Source organism: Panthera leo, chromosome C1 (genome assembly GCF_018350215.1).
Source record: "Panthera leo isolate Ple1 chromosome C1, P.leo_Ple1_pat1.1, whole genome shotgun sequence".
NCBI classification, from domain to species: domain Eukaryota; kingdom Metazoa; phylum Chordata; class Mammalia; order Carnivora; family Felidae; genus Panthera; species Panthera leo.
The window spans coordinates 154,071,617-154,094,992 of record NC_056686.1 but is presented as its reverse complement, the minus strand read 5'-3'; the positions used below and the strand labels follow the sequence as shown (position 1 = coordinate 154,094,992).

The window sequence follows — 23,376 nt, the reverse complement described above, 5'->3', positions numbered from 1 at the left end:
GGTATGGTTTTATCCCTATTTTTCTATCACATGATAAGAGAATTTCACCTAACCCTAGGTTAGCTACCATTAGCTACAAGAAAAATGTAATTTTGGTAAATTTAGACTTTTAAAATATTTTAGAAGTGAATTTGGCTTATTTTACTTTTTTGTAAGTATTATTAGTCCCAGCTGCCTTGGTTATATGAGTCCTTGTGTTGTATGGGCAGATAAATCAAGCAACACTGAGAACAAACAGTATACATGGCTAGACAATGCCAGTGGGCCAAATTTAAATAATTTTAAGTTTATATGTTATAGCACTGAGATTATTCATCTTTAATAAAATTTAAAGAGCCCTAAAATTCTTCCCAATTGTTAACATTCTATGCTTTCTGATCTCCAAAAAGATAAATCCTGAATTATAATTCAAACAGAAACTTATAAATATTAGTCAAAAGTTTTTGATATTTTAAGTTCATTTATTCAGGACCCATTACTGAGCCTAATCTCCACCTTATGGAACTTTAGTAGTCCCGTCATAGTATTTTTGCATAATTGCTAAACATTATAGGCCGTGGCAGAACTGCTACATTTAGGGAAACCCCAAGTCTTATTAATTGTACTTTCTAAAGATTTCAGATTTCTGAAATAACTCCACATTTTTTCATCTTGTCATCTTTCTGTTACCTTTTAGCCCTGTCCAGCATTATCTTTTGCCCAGACTCCAGGAGCCTCTTAACTAATCCCCATCCTCTTCCAATCTTGTTTCATTCCAGTTCTCCACAACACCAGAGTAATTGCTCTAAAGGGCAGACCTGATGTTGTCATCCTGTTGCTTATAAACATGTAGTAGTAACTACCCTATGTTAAAAACTGCCCTCTAGAATAAAAAGCAAATTATTTAACAAGCTTACCTGATGTAAATTATCTCTGTATTTCTAGCCGTTTTTCCTTCTAATTCTTTGGTCAAACAATAGTATCCCACACCTTCTTCCTTCACCTGTCATTCCTAATGCCTGTAATCCATCCCATCTCCTTTCCTTCTCCCAAAGTCACATGGGAGTACTACCAGTAATTCTTCAAGTCTCACTTGATCTCCAAGATTAGGTTAGGTCTCCTATTATGTAATCCCAATGTGACTGGTATTTCCCAGCCATAAAACAGGACCCTCATAATTTGCCGTAATTATTTTATTATCTGTCTTCATGCTAAAATTAAAATTTCCATGAGTGTAGGTGTAGTTCCATGTTTTGTGACCCTAGCAAATGCTTGCTTCATTAGTTTACTATGCTGTGTAACAAATAGCCACAAATTGTAGTCAATGAAAACAATACACACGTTTATTTTTTCACAGTTTCTGTGGGTGTGTATTCTGGGCATGGTTTAGCTGGGTCCTCTAAAAGGTGTCAGGACAGTCAAGGTGTGGCCAGGGCTGGGTTCTCATGTGGAGACTTGTCAGGTGGAGGATCTACTTCTAAGCTTAAATGGGTTGTTAGCAGAATTCATTTCCTCAAGGCTGTGAGACTTAGGGCTCCAAGTTCCTGTTTGCTTCTTGCAGATCCTAGAGGTTCATCAGCTCCTTGCCTGGTACGCCAGCTAATAGGGTCACTTAGTTCTTCAGAGCCAGCATGGAATAAGTCTACTAACAGAGTCTTATGAAATGTAATCATGGGGGTGACATTCCATCATATTTGCCATATTCTATTGGCTACAAGTAAGTTATAGGCCACACCTCCCACAAAGAGGGGTGATTAATACAAGGAAGTGAACATCAAGAGGTGGGGATCATGGGAGTCATCCTAAAAATCTGTCCACCATGACAGGTGCTTGAAATTTTAGTTGAATGACTGAAAGGAAACCATACATTTTTTTAAATTTTTTTAAATGTTTATTTATTTTTGAGAGAGAGAGAGAGAGAGAGATAGAGCACAAGCAGGGTAGGGGTAGAAAGGGAGGGAGACACAGAATCTGAAACAGGCTCCAGGCTCTGAGCTGTCAGCACAGAACTCGACATAGGGCTCAAACTCAAGAATTGTGAAATCATGACCTGAGCCAAAGTCAGACATTTAACCAACTGAGCCACCCAGGCGCCCCGTGAAAACCATACATTATTTTAATGCTTTAATTGCAGGAACAATTACACGGGAAAAAAATCACTTTTTATCATCTTAACCATTTTTTCTGTGAAAATAAAATCTAAATAAATTAAATACAAACAACCTATATGTCATAAAACACTAACAATTTTGTGACTTTTAACTTAGTGTAACTTTAATTACTACGGACAGATTATATTTATTTTTGCTTTTTTTCACTTAACATTCGTGTGGCTTTTTCCCTGATGTCTATGTAGCTCCATCTTCCTCATATAAAATATAATGTGACATTCTGACTTTATTGGTAAGTTTTATTTTGATATGGCTTTCAGTAAGATACATATACAACAAGGCTATTGAAATATAAAAGGAAAATTAAGAAGTCTATGAAATAAGATGTTTGTATGTCATTCTACCCAAGGGTTTTATGGAATTTACAAGAATATTATAAAATAAGGAAAGAAAGTAAATGCATTGACAATCAAAGTTAATATAGTTATTTTAACAGACAGTTAAATTTAGCTTTAATCTTTCTGGAACCCAAGAAAAAAACATAGGAAATGGTGTCAATTCTTCAAGAAAATTTTATTCTGTATGAAAATATTTTCTAATCATTATATACTCACAATCATTGACTGTTCTTTTATGAAATGACTTTAATAGGAAATGCAAAAACTTTTGCTCAAAAAATCTTCCCTGATTATTTGCCTTCAAGAAAATGCAAAGCAGGGCACTTGGGTGGCTCAGTTGGTTAAGCATCCTACTTTTGATTTCAGCTCAAATCATGATCTCATGGTTGTGAGATCAAGCCTCACCTCAGGCTCCATGTAATGGAGCTACCTTAAGATTCCCTCTCTCTCCTTCTCCCTCCTAAATAAATAAGTAGATAAATAAAGTGTTTATCTAGAAGTTAAGCTAATGAGGTCCACTCATCTGACTTTGTAGCAATTTAATTGATGCAGAGATAAAACTTAGGCTATCTCGAGAATGAATTGTGTACCGTTTAGACCTAGGGTGACCAAAGAATTTATCATTCTAGCCAAAATACTTTTGAGAGAGAAAGAAGGCAGAATTAATAATAACCTGGCACAACAGATATAAAAGGTACTGCCAGATGGAACGATACATTCACTCTATTTAGACAGTTGTTTCAGAGTTTTTTGTCTATGAGTGTGTGTTTGTGAATATGTGTGCAAAACTATGCACACCAATATATGTATGTATAAAAAACATCAAATACACAAATGTACACATACCTCTGCACTTAAGCATACATTCATATAAGCAAAATAAAAATTTCATGAAACAATATTAACCTTTACCACATGCTATATATACCCATGTTTTCTAATCTTTCCTCTTTCATTTCCAAAAGAATGCTTATTATGACACCTTAAATTAATGTTACGACCTACGGTTCTAAAAATACTCTGCTTTAGACCATCTTCGTCAAATACCAGTTGTCAACCAACATTCTGACAGGAGTCCCCAGAAGGGCTCCCTGTGTGTAGCATAATGTGTGGCAGATGGTGGGCATTTTACTCTTTGTTAAATGAATGCATGAATGCCTTAGTGGATGGTTATCTATAGCTCAAAGTTAAATTATATTGTGAAGGCCTAAAACGTAGGACTTCTCTGTCATTTACAAAAGGAAGGTCTCAATGTTTCACAAATCAAACATGTAGGTAGGTGATAAGGCTGATATTCTAGTTTAACAACCTGCTCTACATTCTTACCTTGACAGAGGCCCCTACCTCCTTTCTGGGTATCTGTGTATAGTGTTGGACCTTATAAATATACACCATCAGTTCGTTGGTCATTTCCCCATCATTAGACATTTGAGTTGCTTTCAGATTTCTTATTTTTTGTTGTTTCTTTTTTTGTTTTTACAACAAATAACAGAGATTGTTTTTTTTTTCTTTTTAACAGATAACATGTTTCCTTTTTTTCTTCTAAGTAACATCCATAATACCTTCCCAAAAGTGGAACAACTAAGTTCAGTAGTTTGATTCGTTTTATCGAGTTAGCATGTTTTGCTAGGATGCTCTCCAAGAATGTTTGGACTCACTCGTTTGTCATCACCGATATATGGATGTACTTACTGCCTGAAACCTTCCAATATTTGATTTAATAATTTTTAGATACTACTTGATTAATTTAATAAACATTTTATATTTCCACGTATTTAATTGCAACATCTAGACTATTTTTCATATATTTGTTTCATGCCTGCATTTCCTCCTTAGTGAGCCTTCTGTACATATCCTTATAACAGTGGGAAAAGACTCAGTAATTTTATTATACTTTGTTTGGAAAGATATGTGCATGCTGGCTCATTTGCAAACAAGCACATGTTTAAGACCTCAATTAAGACATTTTCTTTGGATCAGGCTTTGTTAGATTTAAGGCCAATAATGCTTAAATATATCTTCTGTAAATGTATGCCGTGTGTGAGTTATTGATAATTGTTTAACTTATTTTCCATTTCTTTTTTAAAATTCCTTTTTATCCTTATTTTCTTCTAGGCTCGAGAATTACAATCTCGGATACTAAAACGTGTTCAGATGGAACAGCCAGACGCAGCTTCTGCACAGAAGCATTTAGCAGCTGAAATTTGTGCAGGGATTGCCAAACATTCTGTTGCTCAGCGAGACTATGAAAAAGCAATTAAGTTTTATAGAGAGGCTCTTGTTCATTGTGAAACAGATAATAAGGTCAGAACCTTTATAAAATTTTCACCGCCTTTTATTCCAGATGTCATCTAATTGCCCCAGATGTAAAATTCTTCCCAGCTTGTTTGTAAAAAAAATAAATGTAATAAAAATACAAGCTAAAAAATTAATATTATTTCTAGAAATTCTTCAAAATGCCTTATGTAATAATGTCAGAGTCTAAAACTTATCGTGGAAGAAGTAACATAAAATAAATCAGTAAGCTCTTTGGTTTTTTTGATATTAATCTATGTTTTAATAATCACTCTGAAACAATTTCTCAGTCTCGAATATCTCGATCTTCATGATTCAGTTCAGTTTACTAAACTGCTATTGAACACCTCTGTATTTCAATTGCTATTTGGTGCTGGATATGCAGAAAAGTGACTAGATTGAATCTCTTACCTAAAGTGGCACAGCATGAGAATAACTGTAAGGATAATACTGGTAAAGAAAACTTCTATACGTGTCTGGTTATGTAAATTAAAATGCTGTTCCTCTCTCAAATCTAGATAGATGATTAATTTAAAAAAATTAATATATGGCTAAATACTTCTTTTTTTCTTTTTCTTTTTTTAACTTAAATCCCAGTTAGTTAACATACAGCATAATAATAGTTTCAGGTGTACAATATAGTGATTCAGCAATTCATACAACACCTAGTGTTCATCACAAGTACCCTCCTTCATCCCCATCCATACCCCTACCCACCTCCCCTCTGGTCACCATCAGTGTGTTTTCTACAGTGAAGGGTCTGTTTCTTGCTTCTATCTCTCTTCTTTTTTTTTTTTTTTCCTTTGCTTATTTGTTTTGTTTCTTAAATTTCACACATGAGTGAAATCATATAGTATTTGTCTTTCTCTGATGAGTTTATTTCATGATGCAGGAGAAAAGACAACTATATTTTAGAATTTAAGGTTTTATTTTTTTTTTCAATGTTTATTTTTTTTAGAGAGAGAGACAGAGTGTGAGTTGGGAAGGGGCAGAGAGCGGGAGACACAGAACCTGAAGCAGGCTCCAGGCTCTGAGCTGTCAGCACAGAGCCCGATGCAGGGCTCGAACACTTGAGCTGCGAGATCATGACCTGAGCTGCTTAACCAACTGAGCCACCCAGATGCCCCAAAATTTATGGTTTTGAATTGAACATTGTAAAATGAATACAACTCTTTCAGATGTAAGGCAAAAATAACCCTTAAGGCATAGCCAAATAGGTACCTTGTATAGTGGTGGTTAAAGGAGTTAGAATCATGTTTTCAAATCTGAAGCATACTTTGGAAATTATCTGCTAAAAGCGTTTTATTTTTCAAATGAGAAAACAGGTTTAGAGGGATAACAGGGACCTGGCCCCATTGTGGAGAAGCCTGGACTAGAATCTAATCTCTCTCTGATTTAAGACAAGTGTTCTTTTCACAGTGCTTTGTGTCTGTATACCTTTCAAGTGAGTTACTACCTGTTTTCCCCCTTTCTTCCAGTATAAGAGAAAATAGAGGCGGGTATGTGTATAGTTTTCCTGCCGATCATGCTTGGCATTTTTATTGCAATCATTTTTGGTCAACTGAAGTGTAATCTGTGTCCAGACATTTTCCATATGCACTTTTTAATCCAAACAGTTTCTGACTAATCTTGCGCTTTTTCTCTACAGATCCTGTTGGAGCTGGCTCGATTGTACCTGGCACAGGATGACCCTGATGCCTGCCTGCGGCACTGTGCGCTGCTTCTCCAGAGTGACCAGGACAATGAAGCTGCCACCATGGTCAGTGCAAAGGACTTCAGTGCTGGAAAGGCAGTTGTGTTTTATATTCCATGTGGAAGTTTCAAATTTTACCCCGTAAAACTAATACTAGATGAGAAGCCTGGCTCATGTTGACTTTTGGAAGAAACAGTATTTTTAACATTATTAGCATATTTTACCAATAAAGACCAAGAATCTTTTTGTTTTATAAGAATGGCAAACCTAGGTCAGGCCTTTACTTTCCCTTTGGGGTCTAGTTAATTTGTCTTTATGCCGAAGAGGATACATGATCAGGAAGAGTTGATGTGACAAAGCTATCATTTGCTAATGACTGACTTTTAAGTACTTACCAGACATGCAGGACTAATTAAAAAGTTTCCATGGGACTTTTGTAGTTACAGAGAGAAGCCTTGATGTATTATTCTAAGATGGTGTGCTTTGCTTTCTCATTTTTACCTGGGTTGAGATACGAGTTCATTTCCCAACGGCTAGGTAGATGATAGTATGTGAGGTTCACTGAAAAATTATTATTATAACAAAAAAGAAGTATAAAAAGCATCCCTTTTAAAACACAATAAGAAAAGCTCAGTAGATCTTGTGTATTTTAAATTGCTTTGGAATATTTAGGGTTTAAGAGTATTTGGGTTTTTTTTAAATCTTCTCGTCCTTTTAGCCAAATCCAGGGAGGCATCTTTTCTATCACGGCACATAGAGTGTGCAATTCCCTTCAAATTTCTGTTTTTAAAATAGCCACTTGAAACATATTTTCTGCTAAAAATAAAGTTTTGTGAACAGAGTGATCTGTTTCACATCCTTAATTATCTTCTGTTACAGTGATATGAATTAGTGTAATTCATATCTTGAGTCTCGAATTTTATTTATTTTTTTAATGTTTATTTAATTTGAGAGAGAGAGAGAGAGAGAGAGAGAGACAAGAACGTGAATGGGGGAGGGGCAGAGAGAGGGAGACACCGAATCAAAGCAGGCTCCAGGCTTTGAGCTGTCAGCACAGAGCCCGGCGTGGGGCTCAAACTCACTAACAGTGAGATCATGACCTGGGCCGAAGTCAGATGCTCAACCAACTGAGCTACCCAGGCTCCTCGATATACTTGAATTTTAAATGGCTCCTTTTTGTAAAACTTTGCCCTCTTCATGTTTTTCATAGGTGTTTTCATAGCCCTAAATCTTGACAGGAAAGGTATGCTTTGTAAAATATATGGCAATATTTTTAGAACCAACTTTTACCTTTATAGATGATGGCAGATCTCATGTTCAGGAAACAGGACTATGAACAAGCAGTGTTTCATTTACAGCAGCTTTTAGAACGCAAACCAGGTAAATATCCATTAATTATGTTTTTACTAATGCAGTCAACTTCCTTTCTCTTCTTTTTGACTGTTATGAAAACCTCAGTCAAATCCAACTCTCTATTCCACACCTGCCTTTGAGTAGCAGAAATGTCTGTAAGGAAAATGCAGCACCTTTGACTGGCCTCACTTTAAATTATGACCACAGACCCCCAGTGGGCCCTCAGACGCTGCCTGGCAATCCTGCTGTATTTCTCTAATGAATTCACTCATTCCAGCTGCTTTTTATACCTTCTCCTCCCCCCTTCAAACGTCTAGCCCCCTCATCCCCCTTCCTTGTCCTCAACTAAAAATGTTGCCGCCCACTTGAGTAGGAAAATACAAGCAACTGGAAGAACTCCATTCGCCTTTCATCAAGTCTGCCTTCTCGCAGCCGTTGTCCTCCCCGGATCTGCCATCCTTCCCACAGCCAGTGTCTCCCTGCGGGCTCGGGATGCCACCCCTGTCCTCCCGGAGGGCTTTCTTCAGGCACATCTGTCTCTCCTGCACCACCGTTTTTTCCCAAGCCCACGCACAAGTATGGCGTGATAGCCCCTTGCTAAATATATTAACTAAAAACCAATTCTTAACTGTCCAGTTACTCTTCCTGCCAATTAATGCTCCATTCTTCGCTTTTCCCGGATAGAACGTCTCCTCTAAACGGTTTCCATCTGTGCTGTCTCCACATCGTCTGCTCCGCTCCTGCAGTCCAGGGAGGCTGTTTCTGCAGGACAGGCGGCCACCTCCAAGCTGCCAGAGCCTGCGTTCATATCTCATTGTCTGCTTCCGTGGCCTGTCCTTACGCTCAGCACAGCTCCTTCCCTCCCTCGTGAAGGACTTTCTTCACTTGCCTGCTGGGGCGCTGGGCTTCCCTGGTTTTTCTTTTTTTGTTGTCTACATCTTTGTTAGATCTCTTTTCTCTTTATGACCTGTAAACATCAGAATGTTCTAGACCTGGGCTCTCAAACTTTTTTTTTTTTTTTAATATAGTCAGCCCACTGGGTGACTTCATCCAAGCCCATGGCTTTATGTCCTACGTGTATGCTGGTGTCTTGCAAGCATGTTCCTCCAGTCCTGACCCATTCCCACTCTGCTGTCCTGGGGGGTCTCCAGCTTGACATGTTTCTGTAGAACAATGGATCTCTCCCTCTGTCCCTCCAAATCTACTCCTCCATTTCTCACCTCAGTAAATAGCATCACCATTTACCCACTTAGGCCCCAAACCTTACAGTTACCTTCGGCTCATCTTTCTCTCTACCACATCCCGTCTGTCAGCATATCCCCGTGTGCTCTACCTTCAGGGCATATCTGGAATCCCATCACCTTTTACTTCCTGTGCTGCTGCCACCTGGTCTCAGGCATCAGCGTCTCTCACGTAGATAGTTAATGCTCTGTTCTCAAACTCACCCGTTTCTGTTCCTTGCCTCCAGACAGTCGAGAAATGCTTTCAGCTGAAAGTAGCAGAGACTGTCCCTCTCAAAGTTCCAGTGGCCTGAATGATTATGGCTCTTTATTTTCCTCTTACGTAAAAGAAATGTAGAAGTCGGTTATGCGGAGAGTGGCATGGAGGACCCACAGTATCATCAGGACACCTGAGTCCTCTGCCTTTTTCTCCTGCCCTCATCAGCCTGACTTCCACTCTGAGTATCACCTCATGGTCCAGGATGACTGCAGCTCTAGCATCAACGTTCCAGGGCCCAGATGGGGAAGGTTGGGGTGGAGGTGGCTAAAAGGGATTACCTCCCTAGTGAACCATCTTTTTTTTTTTTTTTTTTTTCTGTAAAAAAATTCCCTTCTGGAAGCACCTGCATGGCTGCAAAAGATGGTGGGAAAGGTCATCTTTTAGTTGAACCCAGTGCCATGTAGGATAAAATCAGAATTCTGATAGTAAGGAAGAAAGTGATGGTAGACATTAGGTAGGCAACAGTCCTCGCAGCTTAGTGCCCTGACACTTCTAAATTGCTCTTCCCTCTTCCTGGAATATTCTGGTGGCGGCTACTTCACGCCTTCAGGACTTGGCTCCAGCATGGCCACATCCTGAGAGCACCCTTCTGCAGCCATCCTGTATCAATGACACCTCTTACTGCTCTCTATCTTTCTATCTTGTGTTTGGTTTTTTTATATCACCCTAAATAATGAAATGTAAGCATCAAGTGGCCAGGAACTTTGTCTTTGTTGCTTTGTTTCCAGGATTTAGAACAGTATCTGGCCAACTTGGTGCTCAGTAAATATTGGATAGAAAAAGAGTGGGAGGAGCAAAGGGAACAAGGGAGAGGGAAGGGGGGGAGGAAAAGGAAAACAGGAAAGGAAGGTGGAAACAGTAATGTGTGTTACTTACGTTTTTACCAAAAAGAGTTTGAAATCTCAGAGGACTCCTAGAGGTGTCACTCAGTTCTTGTAAACCCTAATGCCTTCATGGTGGGATGCCACCACGGGCAACCACAACTGCCTGGTTTGGGCAGCTGTCTCTTTCAAGTAGGGCAACTCAAAGAACTTTACATACTCTACTATTGTAGTTACTAATGCTTCTACTTTTAAAAAGTTTGAATTTGAGAACAACACTTTCTACTTACAAACAAAATACCCCTCGTTAGAGTAAAGGTTGAAAGAAAATAAGTCCTTTCTGTCTTTATAGTGATAACATTTTATTTTATTTCTACTATTTTTATTATCTTTTTAAATGTTCTCCCACCTTTGGATTGCCTCATGCTCTGTTGTTGTTTCTTTCCCCAGTCTGTCCCAGCTTCTACCCAGGTGTTATTTAAAAGAGTACAGTTAATCCAGGTGCCTGGGTGGCTCAGTCGGTTAAGCTCAGGTCATGATCTCTCTCACAGTTCGGGAGTTCAAACCCCGCATCAGGCTCTCTGGCAACAGCACAGAGCCCCCTACAGATCTTCTGTCTTCATCTCTCTCTTCCTCCCACCCCACTCTCTATCTCTCTCTCAAAAATAATAAATAAACATTAAAAAAATAAAAGAGTGCAGTTAATTATATTAACATCTTACCTCTTCTACTCACTCTGAGTACATCTTCCCACCTCAGTTGTCCAAAGCTTACTCTTATTTTCTTCAAGCCTAAGTTATTTCTGTCATGCCATTTCTGTCTGGGGTTCTAGACTCTGCTTGTCCTTTTCTCCTTCTATGAACTGCCAGTTTAAGGGACACACATACTATTTTCATTCTGTCTCAAGCTGTTCTCATATTGTAGCACTTCCCTCTGAGTGAATAATCAAACCTGGCTTCTTTAAAAAAACAAACCTCTGCCCTTGGAATATTTTTAAGCCATTGATGACACTAGTGCCCTCACACAGAAGATTTGAAGAAGCCCTCATCTGTCATGTGAATTTGGTTTCAGCCAGGTAACTTGGCATCAGCATTTTGTTGGAAGAGATAATAGTCAAATTGGCTTAGTAGACTGGCAGCTTTGGACTGTCTGTTTATAAACAAATATGAAATAAATTATTTGTAAATTCAGTGTACAGACTTTGTACATTGGAAATACCAAATCACATACATCCATATGTCCAAATCTTTGCATGTTTCTTTTTCCTTTTGCCTATAATGTACATTGCCTTCCTTATTCTTTTTCTCTGTCTTTCCCAACACATGATCCAAAATATACTCACCCTTTACCAAAAACAAAAGCCTGTACCTTACTGCCACCACCTATGTTTTAAGATGCCTTACGTGATGCTGAGTAGAGGGACCATCTACCTCAATTTGCTGGAGATGAGAGGATCTCCTGGAATGCAGTACTTCCAATGCTAAAAGAAAGTCTCAACAAAGTGGGATGAATTGGTCACCCTAATCCTGGATGACCTCACCCATACCTCTTTGTCTCGTCTCTTCTAGTATCTTTTTGAAAATATTTATGCATCCATTTGTCTTCTCCATGGGACTACAGTCTCCTCAAGTTTGCAGAGATCACGTCATATTCATCTTACATCCCCAGCATCAGACGAATCACCAAGCACATAGATGGTGCAAAATAAATATTTATTGGTTGAATGGATCAATGCATGACTAAAATACCCAGTCATTTAAAAGTACAAAATGTTAAAATTTTTATGGTCTCTGTCATATTTTAGGTTTTTAATCTTGCATTCTTTATTCCTAATAGGACTCTATTCACAGATCTGTTCTATCAGAATCATTCTAACACCTGAGTATATATACTTACTCTCTGCATGAATTATAGGTCATCCTAAGTAACACATGTTATACCTTAAATTAATGCTGTATTTTAGCTGACTTCAGAAATGCACTGTCTAATTTGACTTAACCTAACTAGTAGACAATCCTTCCTATAGAGGTAATTACTGTTCTCTTGACAGATTACACCTCTTAACTCTTAAAATCTCCACATCATCTTGGGTTGTCCCTTCCCTCACACTAACTTCTTAACAGGGTTCATCAGTTCTGTCTGCTAAAGAGCCAGCTGTCACATCCAGGCTGCTGTCTGCTAAGCCTACTGCTCGAATTAGCGCCTTTATCCCCTCTCACCCAGACCAGTGCAGCCCCCGCACTCATCCTCCAGTCTCTAGGCTCCTGCCATTTGACACCTTCACAGCACTTCTGTAAATCAAAAACTGCTGCTTGGCGTATAATTTAGGATGGCTCTCCAGGGGAAAGTCTAAAATCATAGCATTATTTTGGTAATAAGGCAGTCCTAAATTACTGGTCGATTTGTATTTCTTACCCCTCTTCCTCCACTTTAATATCAGGTAACCTTGGACTTAGCAGCACTCCCCATGCTGCTCTGCTCTGTCTTTGCACATGCCATATGCCTCTTGGAATGTCTTGGTATGTCTAGTAAGATCCTCCTCGTAGCCTTCAGGCTGCCCAAAGGTCTGATTCCATGTGAAACCTCCCGCCTCCCTCGGGCAGTTAGGAATTTGTGCATTGTAATTCCATAGCACTTTTATTCATGCTGCATTGCATCACACTATAATCATTTGGTATCTTCTCCCTCTCCCTCAATAGGTATGGGCTAAGTTTTTTCATAATATATAATACATTTCAGTTTTCAATGGATTCCCTAAGTACAGAAATTTGCCTGCTTGTCAGGTATCATGGTTAACCAAAAGACAAGTCAGTATCAGTGGTAATTATAATTGGAACTAATAATACATTTCAGTAGTATTGGAAAGTGATAATTATCTAAGAAACTGGCCTCCCAATGTTGACTTTAGATAATATTAGCAATATCATGCATCGCACATATTAGCAACATCATACAAAAAAACTTTGGCCAGAAATTTTCACCTTCACATCCTGCCTAATCCAAGACAGCTTCTAGGTCCTGTGACTTTATTGTGGGTAGATATCCCTAGTTTCTATCCACACTTTTGGAGTTGTAAATATTAGTAATGACCATTGTAATTTTTTTTTAATTTTTTAAGTTTATTTATTTTTGAGAAAGAAACAGTGCAAGCTGGGGAGGGGCAGAGAGAGAGGGAGACAGAGAGTCCCAAGCAGAGTCCGTCCTGTCAGCATAGAGCCCGATGCGGAGATTGGACCCACGAAACCATGAGATCATGACCTGAGCCAAAACCAAGAGCCAGACGCTTAACTGACTGAGCCACCCAGGCTCCCCACTAATGACCATTGTATTTTTAAAGCTCTTTCATGACCTTTTTCTATTTGGTCTCTATGACATGTTGAGGGTCAATATTATATTCCTATTTTAAGAAAATAGGTAATCCTTGACTTGGAGAATTTGAGTAATTTGTTTGAAAAAGACAAAGACCACTAGTTGAATCCTCTTTCTCTGAAACCATGCTCTGTATTTTAGTGATGCCAAAAAACAGGAAGAACAAAATCTCAAGATATTAGGTAAAGGAAGGCAAATGATGATGTTGTCAACCTGGATTACGTTAACATCATGTAATAGAGTAGAAACCAAGCCTACAGAAGTTTTTTTTTTTTTTTAAGTATTGTTTATTGTGGTAACATAACAAAAAGTATATAACATAAAATTTGCCATTTTAGCCATTTTTGAGTGTACAGTTCGCTGACATTTAGTACATTCAAATTATTTTGTACTCATCGCCATTTTTCATCTTCAGAACTTTTCCATCATTCTAAACTAAAATTCTGTACCCACTAAACGCTAACGCCCCATGCTCCCCTCCCCCATCTCTTGGCAACTCCCATTCTACCTCTCTATGAATTTGACTACTGTAGGTAGATACCTTATATAAGTGGAATCATACGATATTTGCCCTTTTGTGCCTGGCTTATTTCATTTAGTATAATGCTTTCAATGTTCATCCATGCTGTAGCATATGTCAGGATTTCCTTCCTTTTTAAGGCTGAGTAATACTCCATTGTGTGTATATACCACACTTTATTTGTCCATTCATCTGATGATGAACATTAGGTTGTTTTCACTTTCAGCTATTGTGAGTAATGCTGCTGTAAACACAGGTGCACACATATTTACTTGATTCCCTGCTTTCCATTCTTTGGAATATATACCCAGAAGTGGACTTGCTGGATCATATATTTTCTCTCCTTAGAACATAAAATCAAGGAAAAATTTCTTAAAAAGTTTTTGTTTGTGTGTTTTAATTCTAATTCACTCAACAGAAAAGATCAGCATAGCTTATACAATGATTTTCACAAATCCCCTACTATGAGTCCTGTGCTCACTGAAACTTGAGAGTCCAAACATCTAAAAAGCACAACTATAGAGAAATAAAATATGAGCCATTGATATAATAGACTATTATGCAGCTATTTAAATCATGTTTTTGAAGACTATTTAATGAGTTGGGAAATGTTTATTGTATAATGCTGAACCAAAATTAAAACCCCAAGTGTGACTTCAATTTTGTATATATTAATATTGTATATTAATATTGCATATTAATTTTATGTATACTAAATATTGATAGAATAAAAGTAGATACATAAATACTGATAGAATGATTTTCACTCACAAATATATGAAAGGAAAAGTACAAAAATGTGGTCATCTCTAGCTGGTGGGAATATGAGTGATTTCTTTTTCTTCTTTATACTTTTCCAAATTTTCTAAAATGTCCATGCATTATTTTTACAATCTGAAAAATATTTATTAAATTTTTCTCAAAACAGTATTTTAATGATATAAAAGAACTAGATAGAATTGGGAGAAGGCTTTCTAGGAACCTGCCAGTAAATTATACCTGATACCAAAGAACTAAATTAATTCTTTTTTCTTAGGAGAAGGCAAATTAGGATTAAAATACTAGGACTGATTTGTTACAGTTGTATTATGGTAAGCTAGTGTCTAGTACATTAGTCACATATACATACTAAGAAAAGTCTGGAGTAAAATTTCTAATTGCCCACCCCAAACATTATCATCAAAAAGTACTGTTCTCACCCTGTTCCTAGCTAAGGGTGGAGGAGAAAGGAGGTCAGAGGTAGTCTTAACCCTGTGTAATCACATCAACCCTCCTGAATTCTACAGTTACAGTTTAGATGATCAATGCAGAGACTGTTTCTAGGTTTTGGTCCCAGGAACAGTTGAAAATTAAGTTATAACAAATGTACATTTTTATACATTGGCTTGTATAGAACCTTCTCCCACTGCCCAGACCAACCAAACCTTTATCCAATTACTCATACAGTCTTTTTAAGGGTTTATAATACCTAAAGCATTCCTTTTGCTTGTATTTAAATTCTACATCACTTAAAGTAAACTACTTTAATGAAGCAGGATTATAACCACAAAAACAAGAGATATAAAATGTTGTCTATATTTGAAATATTCTTTGTTTCTAGATAATTACATGACATTATCTCGTTTAATTGATTTCCTGAGAAGATGTGGAAAACTTGAGGATGTTCCAAGATTTTTCTTAATGGCTGAAAAACGTAACTGCAGAGCAAAATTGGAGCCGGGATTTCAATACTGTAAAGGACTATATCTTTGGTAAATCTGTTGGTGAATAAATCCTACATAATAGTTTTTTTCTTTCTCATTGTGAATGAAGTAGAATAAACTTTCCTTTGTCTTAAGATAGATCTACATTTTATGGAGCGCTTGGGTGGCTCAGTGGGTCGAGCATCCAATTCTTGATTTCGGCTCAGGTCATGATCCCAGGGTCATGGGATCCAGCCCCAAGTCGGACTCTGGGCTGAGCACGAGCCTGCTTAGGATTCATTCTCTCTCTCTCTCTCTCTCTCTCTCTCTCTCTCTCTCCCCTCCCTCTCCCTCCCCCTCCCTCCCTCCCTGCATCTCTCCCTCCCTCCTTCCCTTCTTCTGCCCCTCTCCCCCATTTGTGCTCTCTCTCTCTCTCTCAAATTAAAACTTTAAAAAAACATGTTAATAATTTTAACCAAATCTTTACCAAAGATATTATAAATGACTTAAAGTTTGTAGTCGACAATTGAAATAAGTGATTTTTTTTTTTTAATATCTAACAAGGTATACTGGAGAACCAAATGATGCCCTTCGACACTTTAATAAAGCTCGGAAAGACAGTGACTGGGGCCAAAATGCCCTTTATAATATGATAGAAATCTGTCTGAATCCAGATAATGAAACTGTTGGAGGTGAAGTATTTGAAAATCTGGATGGAGACCTAGGGTGAGTTATCATTTGACAAATTATCCCTTTTCTGGAAACAGTTACTAGGGATAACAAGCAAGGATACCTTCTAAAAGAGGGCTAAACTCTAGGAGAGCACTAATGAAAAGGCAGGTGAAAAAAAATCATAGCTAGAATAGCCATTCTCTGAAACAAACATGAAATGCTTTTAAGAGGCTTCCTAAATCAGAATAAGCATGCTACAAAGACATTTCCCTAATTACTTGTTGAAACAGCATAAATTGTAGAATTTGATTACTTTAGCAAAAGCTGTCCACACAGTAACAGTAACTCCTTAGCATATGGTAGTTCTCTGCCATACCCTGTGCTATACTATATACTTTATGTGCATTGTCTTATTTACTCCCTGCAACAGTGTTGTGAACTAAGCTCAGAGTTAACCTATCTAATGTGATAGTAAATGGTGGGGGCAAGATGTGGACTGAGTTCTACATGACCTCAAAGTTCCTGCTAATAGCCACCGTGGTGCACTGCTGATAAATAGTGCTGTTGCTATCAACCTGTGTTAGTTGCTTGTTCTCAGAAATGGGCAAGGCATTGTAGGGGATATATAAGGATGTAAATGCGTAAGGTACATAAGGTAGTTTCTGCCTTCAGGAGCATGTAATTTACTTAGGAGGCAAGACAATATCTGAAACCATTGGATCTTTGACAAAACAGAAATGGGTGAAATGGATAGTAAGTGTTACAAGAATTCATAGAAATCCTAGCAGTGCAAAGCAGTCAGGGGAAGATGCACAGGGGTGTGAGAGAAAGTGAGAACAGACTGCTGAGAGGTTTTAATGACAGATTTGAAGGCTTGGGTTATAGAGACCATTAAAAGTTTTAGAGCAAAGGAGAGGCATGTTTCTGTTTGTTTATAAAGGTTTAGGTAACATACTGTTATGCAACTATAGGCTGTCCTCATGGAAATATTTAGCAAATAGTTGAAAATATAAAACTAGAACTCGGAAGGGAGGTCCCAGCTGGAGATACAGGTGTGGGGGATGTGTGATCAGAGTAGACAGTTGGAGCTCAATGAATGGCCTCTTTGCAAATAGAATGCAGTAACATAAGTTTGAAAACTAAACTTCGGGCTAATGTTTAAGGGGATTGGAGGAGGAAGGGAAGTCAGAAAAGGACACTCAGCATGGTAGCAAGAGACCCAAAACCATAATGTTACAGAAGACAAAGGAGGGAAACTTTGAAGAAGGTATTCAACAATGTGAAATGTTCTAGAGAAGGTAAAGCCTGAAGCCTGAGGTAAAAAAAACCAATGGTTTACTGAATGGGCTTTGAGAATTTAATTTCCTTTTATTAATTGATTTATATATTTTTTTAAAAATAAGAAAATTGATGTCACATATCCACATTGTTTTTACACTTGACATTTACAGCCTTTGACAGATACATAGTTTCTTTTCTGAGAGACCGATAGGTAAAAATATTGCAGTACTTGGCACATAGTAGGTGCTTCAGCAAAGTTAGTTACTTTTTACTCCCTCCTTTCTTTCCTTTCATTTTCTGAGTATATGTACCACTTGATAATTGAATGATTCTACTTCTCCCGAATTCTAGTTTTATATTAGTGGAAATGAACACACTTACCACATACAGATATTGTCCAATTTTTGTCTTCAGTCTAAAGTGAATAAATGTTTAATGGTGTTTCATTAAAGCTGTATTAATTGTTTAAATCTAATGCATTGTAACCGTGGTTCACTTTGTATTAGAAGAGAATGAGTGACATTCCACAAAAGGGTTACATTAAGTGACAGCAAAGAAGCCAGTGTACCCTAGGGCTCATTCCAAAATCAGTGAATTTTTTACTTCATGAGTAACAGACAGATTTATTTTTAATTGTATATAGGAATTCAACTGAGAAGCAAGAGTCTGTGCAATTAGCAGTGAGAACAGCAGAAAAACTCCTTAAAGAACTAAAACCTCAGACCATTCAGGGTCATGTACAGCTTCGCATAATGGAAAACTATTGCCTAGTCGCTACCAAACAGAAGTCTAATGTTGAACAAGCATTGAATACCTTCACCGAAATAGCAACATCTGAGGTTAGATTTTCTTTTTCAGCTTTATATTCTTTCTTGGTGGTATAGAAATAGTTGTTTACTTTCTGAAGATTGATTTAATTACAAGTACAAATGCCTCTGTAGTTCGGCATAATTCTACGTAATATATATACACCTCTGTTTCCAGAAGAAACAGTTTTGTTACTATTTTGACATGTTGTTTATATTTATTTATTTATATTTGTATTTATTTGTATTTCTTTATATATGTATTTATATTTATTTCTATTAGAATGGTAAATTCTAAGAAAAGGAAATTCTTCTTCAAAAGGGCATAAATTAACTCAAAGGAATGGCTTTGTCTTCTGGAAAGTTTCTGTGTTGTTTCACTTAACTTGCTAAGTGAAAATAAATACCTGTCTGCCTTGATAGCTCACCTTTTCACTTGTGCAAACTTGAAATGTTTCCAAATCTAAGGCTAAATGAGGTCAGTACTGACCGCTTATAATTCAGTCGTGAGAATAATGGTGTTGTTTGCCCCTGCAAAAATAATAATAGTAACAACAGTAATAATAATTAGAGCAAATAATAATTAGATCAGAGATTTTCTTCTCTTTTCACCTCACTCAGATCCACCTTCTCACTCTGGGTTCTTGGTTTTGCCTTCTCTCACACAGTGCTGTATTTCTTCAATTGCTTGATACTAAGGAAGGAATTCTAGGGACCCCACTCATCAGCAGTGGGTGATCGCTAGTTCTAAGCATACTCATCGGATTTCATGTTCTTCCATTCAACAGTGTTGTAGGCCACCAAAAATTCATAATTTATGTCTCTCAGAGGACATACAGAACTTTGCTGTGTTTTCTTGCGGTTCAGAGATCACAGTGGTAGCAGTAAGCCACCAAAACCCTCCTGCAGTGGCCCCTTCCTCTTGCCTCCCATGACCCAGGAGAGCTTTGGGGAACCTATAGCTCCTGTTGCCATTTGTGCACAAGCATCCTAGATGGCACTTTATCACCCCTGTAAGCCACCCTTGGAACTTAACAGCAAGGTAGTATCAGCAGCAGTGACATTCTAGAGCAGCACCCTTCTGCTGACCATGACGTGACCCTCTCAGGGGTGGGCTGTGTGGCAGCAGATGGACGACAGCGGCTGATGAATGGAGAGCAGAAGTAGGGGAGAGAGTTTAAATCATGAGGTTTGAGAGAACACCAAAATCAGTGAGCGACATCACGGCTGTTTCTTAGCAGTACTGTGCCAGTTTTTTGTGTTGGTGAGACTGCATTGTTTTTACCATTCATATATGTGTGATTAGTAATATACTACCCTCAAATCTGTTCACTGACCATTCCAGCCTAAGACTGATGCATGAACTGATGTTTCAGCAGTGAGTTTTATCTGGCATTTTTTTCTTTTAACTCATAAGCTGCATGTATTAATAAAATGAATATTCACTAAGCAGCCAGTGGGTGCTAGGCAAAATGGGAATCACAAAAGTGTATATTCTCTTTTATCGAGTTTATCATAATCTAGGGATGATAAGGCAAAGCATACTGCCTGTGTACAAACCAAAATCTATTACATTCTGTCCTAGAGTTACAGGTAAAAGTGGTGTAGGACAGTATAAGGAAAGGGGGAGGCCCTTTTGTGGAGAGGTGTGATTGAAGAAGAACCATGATAAATTGCATTTTCACAGGCAGAGACAGACGATACATACATTCTAGGGGAAGGGGGAAGTATGAACAAAGGCAAGGAGGCAGACAAGCATGGGGTATATTTATGACACTCTGTAGCATTCAGATTGATTGAAAAAGAGGTAGGTAACAGGAAGTCACCTGAGGAAAAGGTAGAAGACACATTAAACCCAAGCAAACTGTTTCCACCTGTTTTCATCCTGTCGTCTTGAAGCATAAGGGTGCATTGGTTACAACATGGCTATATTGTCTTCTGTGATCTAAAGTTGCTGCAGCTCAGAGTGACTGAGAGAGACATTGACAAGCCAGCTGAACACCTTAGGATGTCTGCACCAGAAAAGACATATGGGTCTAATGCAGGGGTTGTAACTCAGGTTTGTGCTTTTAGAAACCATTCTTGAGTTCATTCAGGAGTGATCAAGCGGTGAGAAGTTGATTAATTCCAATCAAACTCAAGGTGTGTGATTCAGAGAGCTTATTTTTAAATGTATAGTGTAGGATATTTTTAGCATGTGACTAGATCTGGACTTTTTTTTAATTTTTTTTATTTTGAAAGAGAGAGATAGAGCATGAGCAGGAGAGGGGCAGAGATAGAGGGAGACACAGAATGCAAAGCAGGCTACAGGCTCTGAGGTGTCAGCACAGAGCCCGATGCGGGGCTCAAACTCACAAACTGAGATCATGACCTGAGCTGAAATTGGATGTTTCACCGACTGAGCCACCCAGGCACCCCTAGATCTGGACATTTTTATAGAACCTTTCTTGTCTTGGGCTGTCCTAGGACCAGGCTGACAAATTCAGAGCAGACCTCTATTTTCTTTCCTTTCTACAGAAGGGGGAAGGGGCTCAATAATTGATAATATGCCCCTTATGTCTCCAAAATCTACCACCAATTGGCTGAATTTGACACTCAAACCTTTTTGCCATCCCTTAATTACAACAGCAAATTACATATTGGAAGTTTGTTGCTAGGCATAGAATTACAACCAAAGAAATTTTATCTTCCAAAAAATTGTTTTCATCAAGCTCTAAGGAACTGTCCTTCTCTATTCCAGGGTTATTTCTTTCTTTTTTTTTTTTTTTAATTTTTTTTTTAATGTTTTATTTATTTTTGACAGAGAGACAGACAGAGCATGAGCAGGGGAGGGGCGGAGAGAGAGGGAGACACAGAATCCAAAGCAGGCTTCAGGCTCCGAGCTGTCAGCACAGAGCCCAACGCAGGGCTCGAACTCACAGACCCCAAGATCCTGACCTAAGCCGAAGTTGGACGCTCAACCGACTGAGCCACCCAGGCGCCCCATATTCCAGGGTTATTTCTTTTTTTAAAAAAAATTTTTCAACGTTTTTTATTTATTTTTGGGACAGAGAGAGACAGAGCATGAACGGGGGAGGGGCAGAGAGAGAGGGAGACACAGAATCGGAAACAGGCTCCAGGCTCCGAGATGGTTATTTCTGACTTCCAACCATGATCAGGGTTGGACATTGAACATGCCCCTCTAGTCTCCTTTTGGCAGTATTCCTTATTGGTTACCCAAACTTGCTATCTTACAGTGTCCTTTTATTATAGTCATGATATTGTAATTTCTAAAGCACAGTCTCTCATCTTTTATTTGTATTTTAACCTGAAGCCTTCTCTTTATGAAAACATCATGATCCCACTGCTGAAATGTAAGAAGCCCCCCTAGCTTTATCAGGGATATACACATATTGCTTAGGTAAGTTGGTTTTCTGGGTAGATCACTAATGGCTTCCATTTCATACCAATTCTTTTTAGTCTGTAGGTTTCACAGAGTGACATTTTCTGACTCTGAACTCTTCTCTAAAAGAACATTGTGTTTTATAGACATTACCAAGCAGCAGGCTCTAAGTCTAAAAGAGTGTTTTAAGGCATGAGTTTATTTCATATAATTTCTGAGTGATTAATCGCATGCCTTGTTTATAAGATTTCATTGGTCAAACTTAATTGGATGAAGAGGCTTTCAAATAAAACAAGAAGGAAGGGAAAACAAGCGATAAAAGTCCATATCGATAAAAAGTCAATATAGATAAGTCAGTAGAAGTTCACATAGAGAAGGAATATCATTTGCAGGTAAATCATTCTCATTCTTGTTTTACAAGTGAAAGAACTAAGGAATCTGAATGCAGAATCTGAAACGCAAATGTTTAATGAGTATTATACTGAAACAGAATTTTGTTTTTTCCTGTTTCTGTATAAAACCATAAAAACTAATTAGTCCCCAAAAGATTAAGTCGCCTTAATGGTCTGAATCATGTGGTTCTGGCATCTGTGTATTTATTGAATTATTTTGACCGCATGGTGCCTGACCAGGTTTCTCCATGATAGCTTGAGTTTACTCAGTGTATTAAATAATGACTATGTCACAGTTATATCTGTGGAGCCAGTTACAGAATTCACAGGCCAGTTCTCACATTGTGTAGCACTTGCTACTTTCCCTGTTTCCTTTTAAACATAGAACATGTATATTTGTGTATATGGGCATCTGAAGTTTTGCTTTCTTACAGAGGGATCATATTCCAGCACTTTTGGGAATGGCAACAGCTTATATGATCTTGAAACAGACTCCAAGAGCCAGAAACCAGCTGAAGCGGATTGCGAAAATGAACTGGAATCCTATTGATGCTGAGGACTTTGAGAAGAGTTGGCTGCTGCTTGCTGATATTTATATTCAATCAGCAAAATACGACATGGCAGAAGAGCTATTAAAACGGTGCCTGCGTCATAACAGGGTAGGTGATTGAAGAGTAAAACATCATTGGTAACCTTTCACTTACAAGCTTCCCGTAATAGGTTATTATAGAATGTTGGTCCATTTCTAAGGATTCTTGTGTATTTTTTGAAAATTAAATGTTTATTCTTAACACAATCAGGAAATAAACAGTCATGAGAAGAAAGAAGCCATTTGCTTTTGAAAATAAAAATAGAGATTGATGCAGTTTCAGGGTTCAGCTGTGGTTTACGCCCCACTTACAGAAAGTGTTTATGGAATGTCAAGCATTTGTGATTATCCAGCTCATCCCAGAACTAATGAAAATTGCAGAAGAACGTTAATTGCGGACGTCTGTCCCTCCTATTAAGAAATACTCTAGATAAATTTACTGCAGCTGCATGTTGTTTTCACATTATTAAAATCCACTATGCATAATATATTTTGTGGGGAAAAGTCTTTCCAGCATTTAATTTGCTTATTAA

At 37.9% G+C, this 23,376-nt stretch overlaps 1 protein-coding gene across 2 annotated transcripts in view; it reads left to right on the top strand.

The window, feature by feature from the left end:
- TTC21B (tetratricopeptide repeat domain 21B) overlaps positions 1–23,376 on the top strand; it is an 85,535-nt gene that overhangs the window by 50,435 nt on the left and 11,724 nt on the right. For both annotated transcript variants that reach the window (XM_042949006.1, XM_042949007.1), the window contains 7 exons: positions 4,604–4,792; positions 6,432–6,542; positions 7,775–7,856; positions 15,640–15,790; positions 16,286–16,447; positions 18,318–18,513; positions 22,689–22,913. In XM_042949006.1, the coding sequence (XP_042804940.1) occupies positions 4,604–4,792; positions 6,432–6,542; positions 7,775–7,856; positions 15,640–15,790; positions 16,286–16,447; positions 18,318–18,513; positions 22,689–22,913 (1,116 nt within the window). The remainder of the gene's footprint in view (positions 1–4,603; positions 4,793–6,431; positions 6,543–7,774; positions 7,857–15,639; positions 15,791–16,285; positions 16,448–18,317; positions 18,514–22,688; positions 22,914–23,376) is intronic.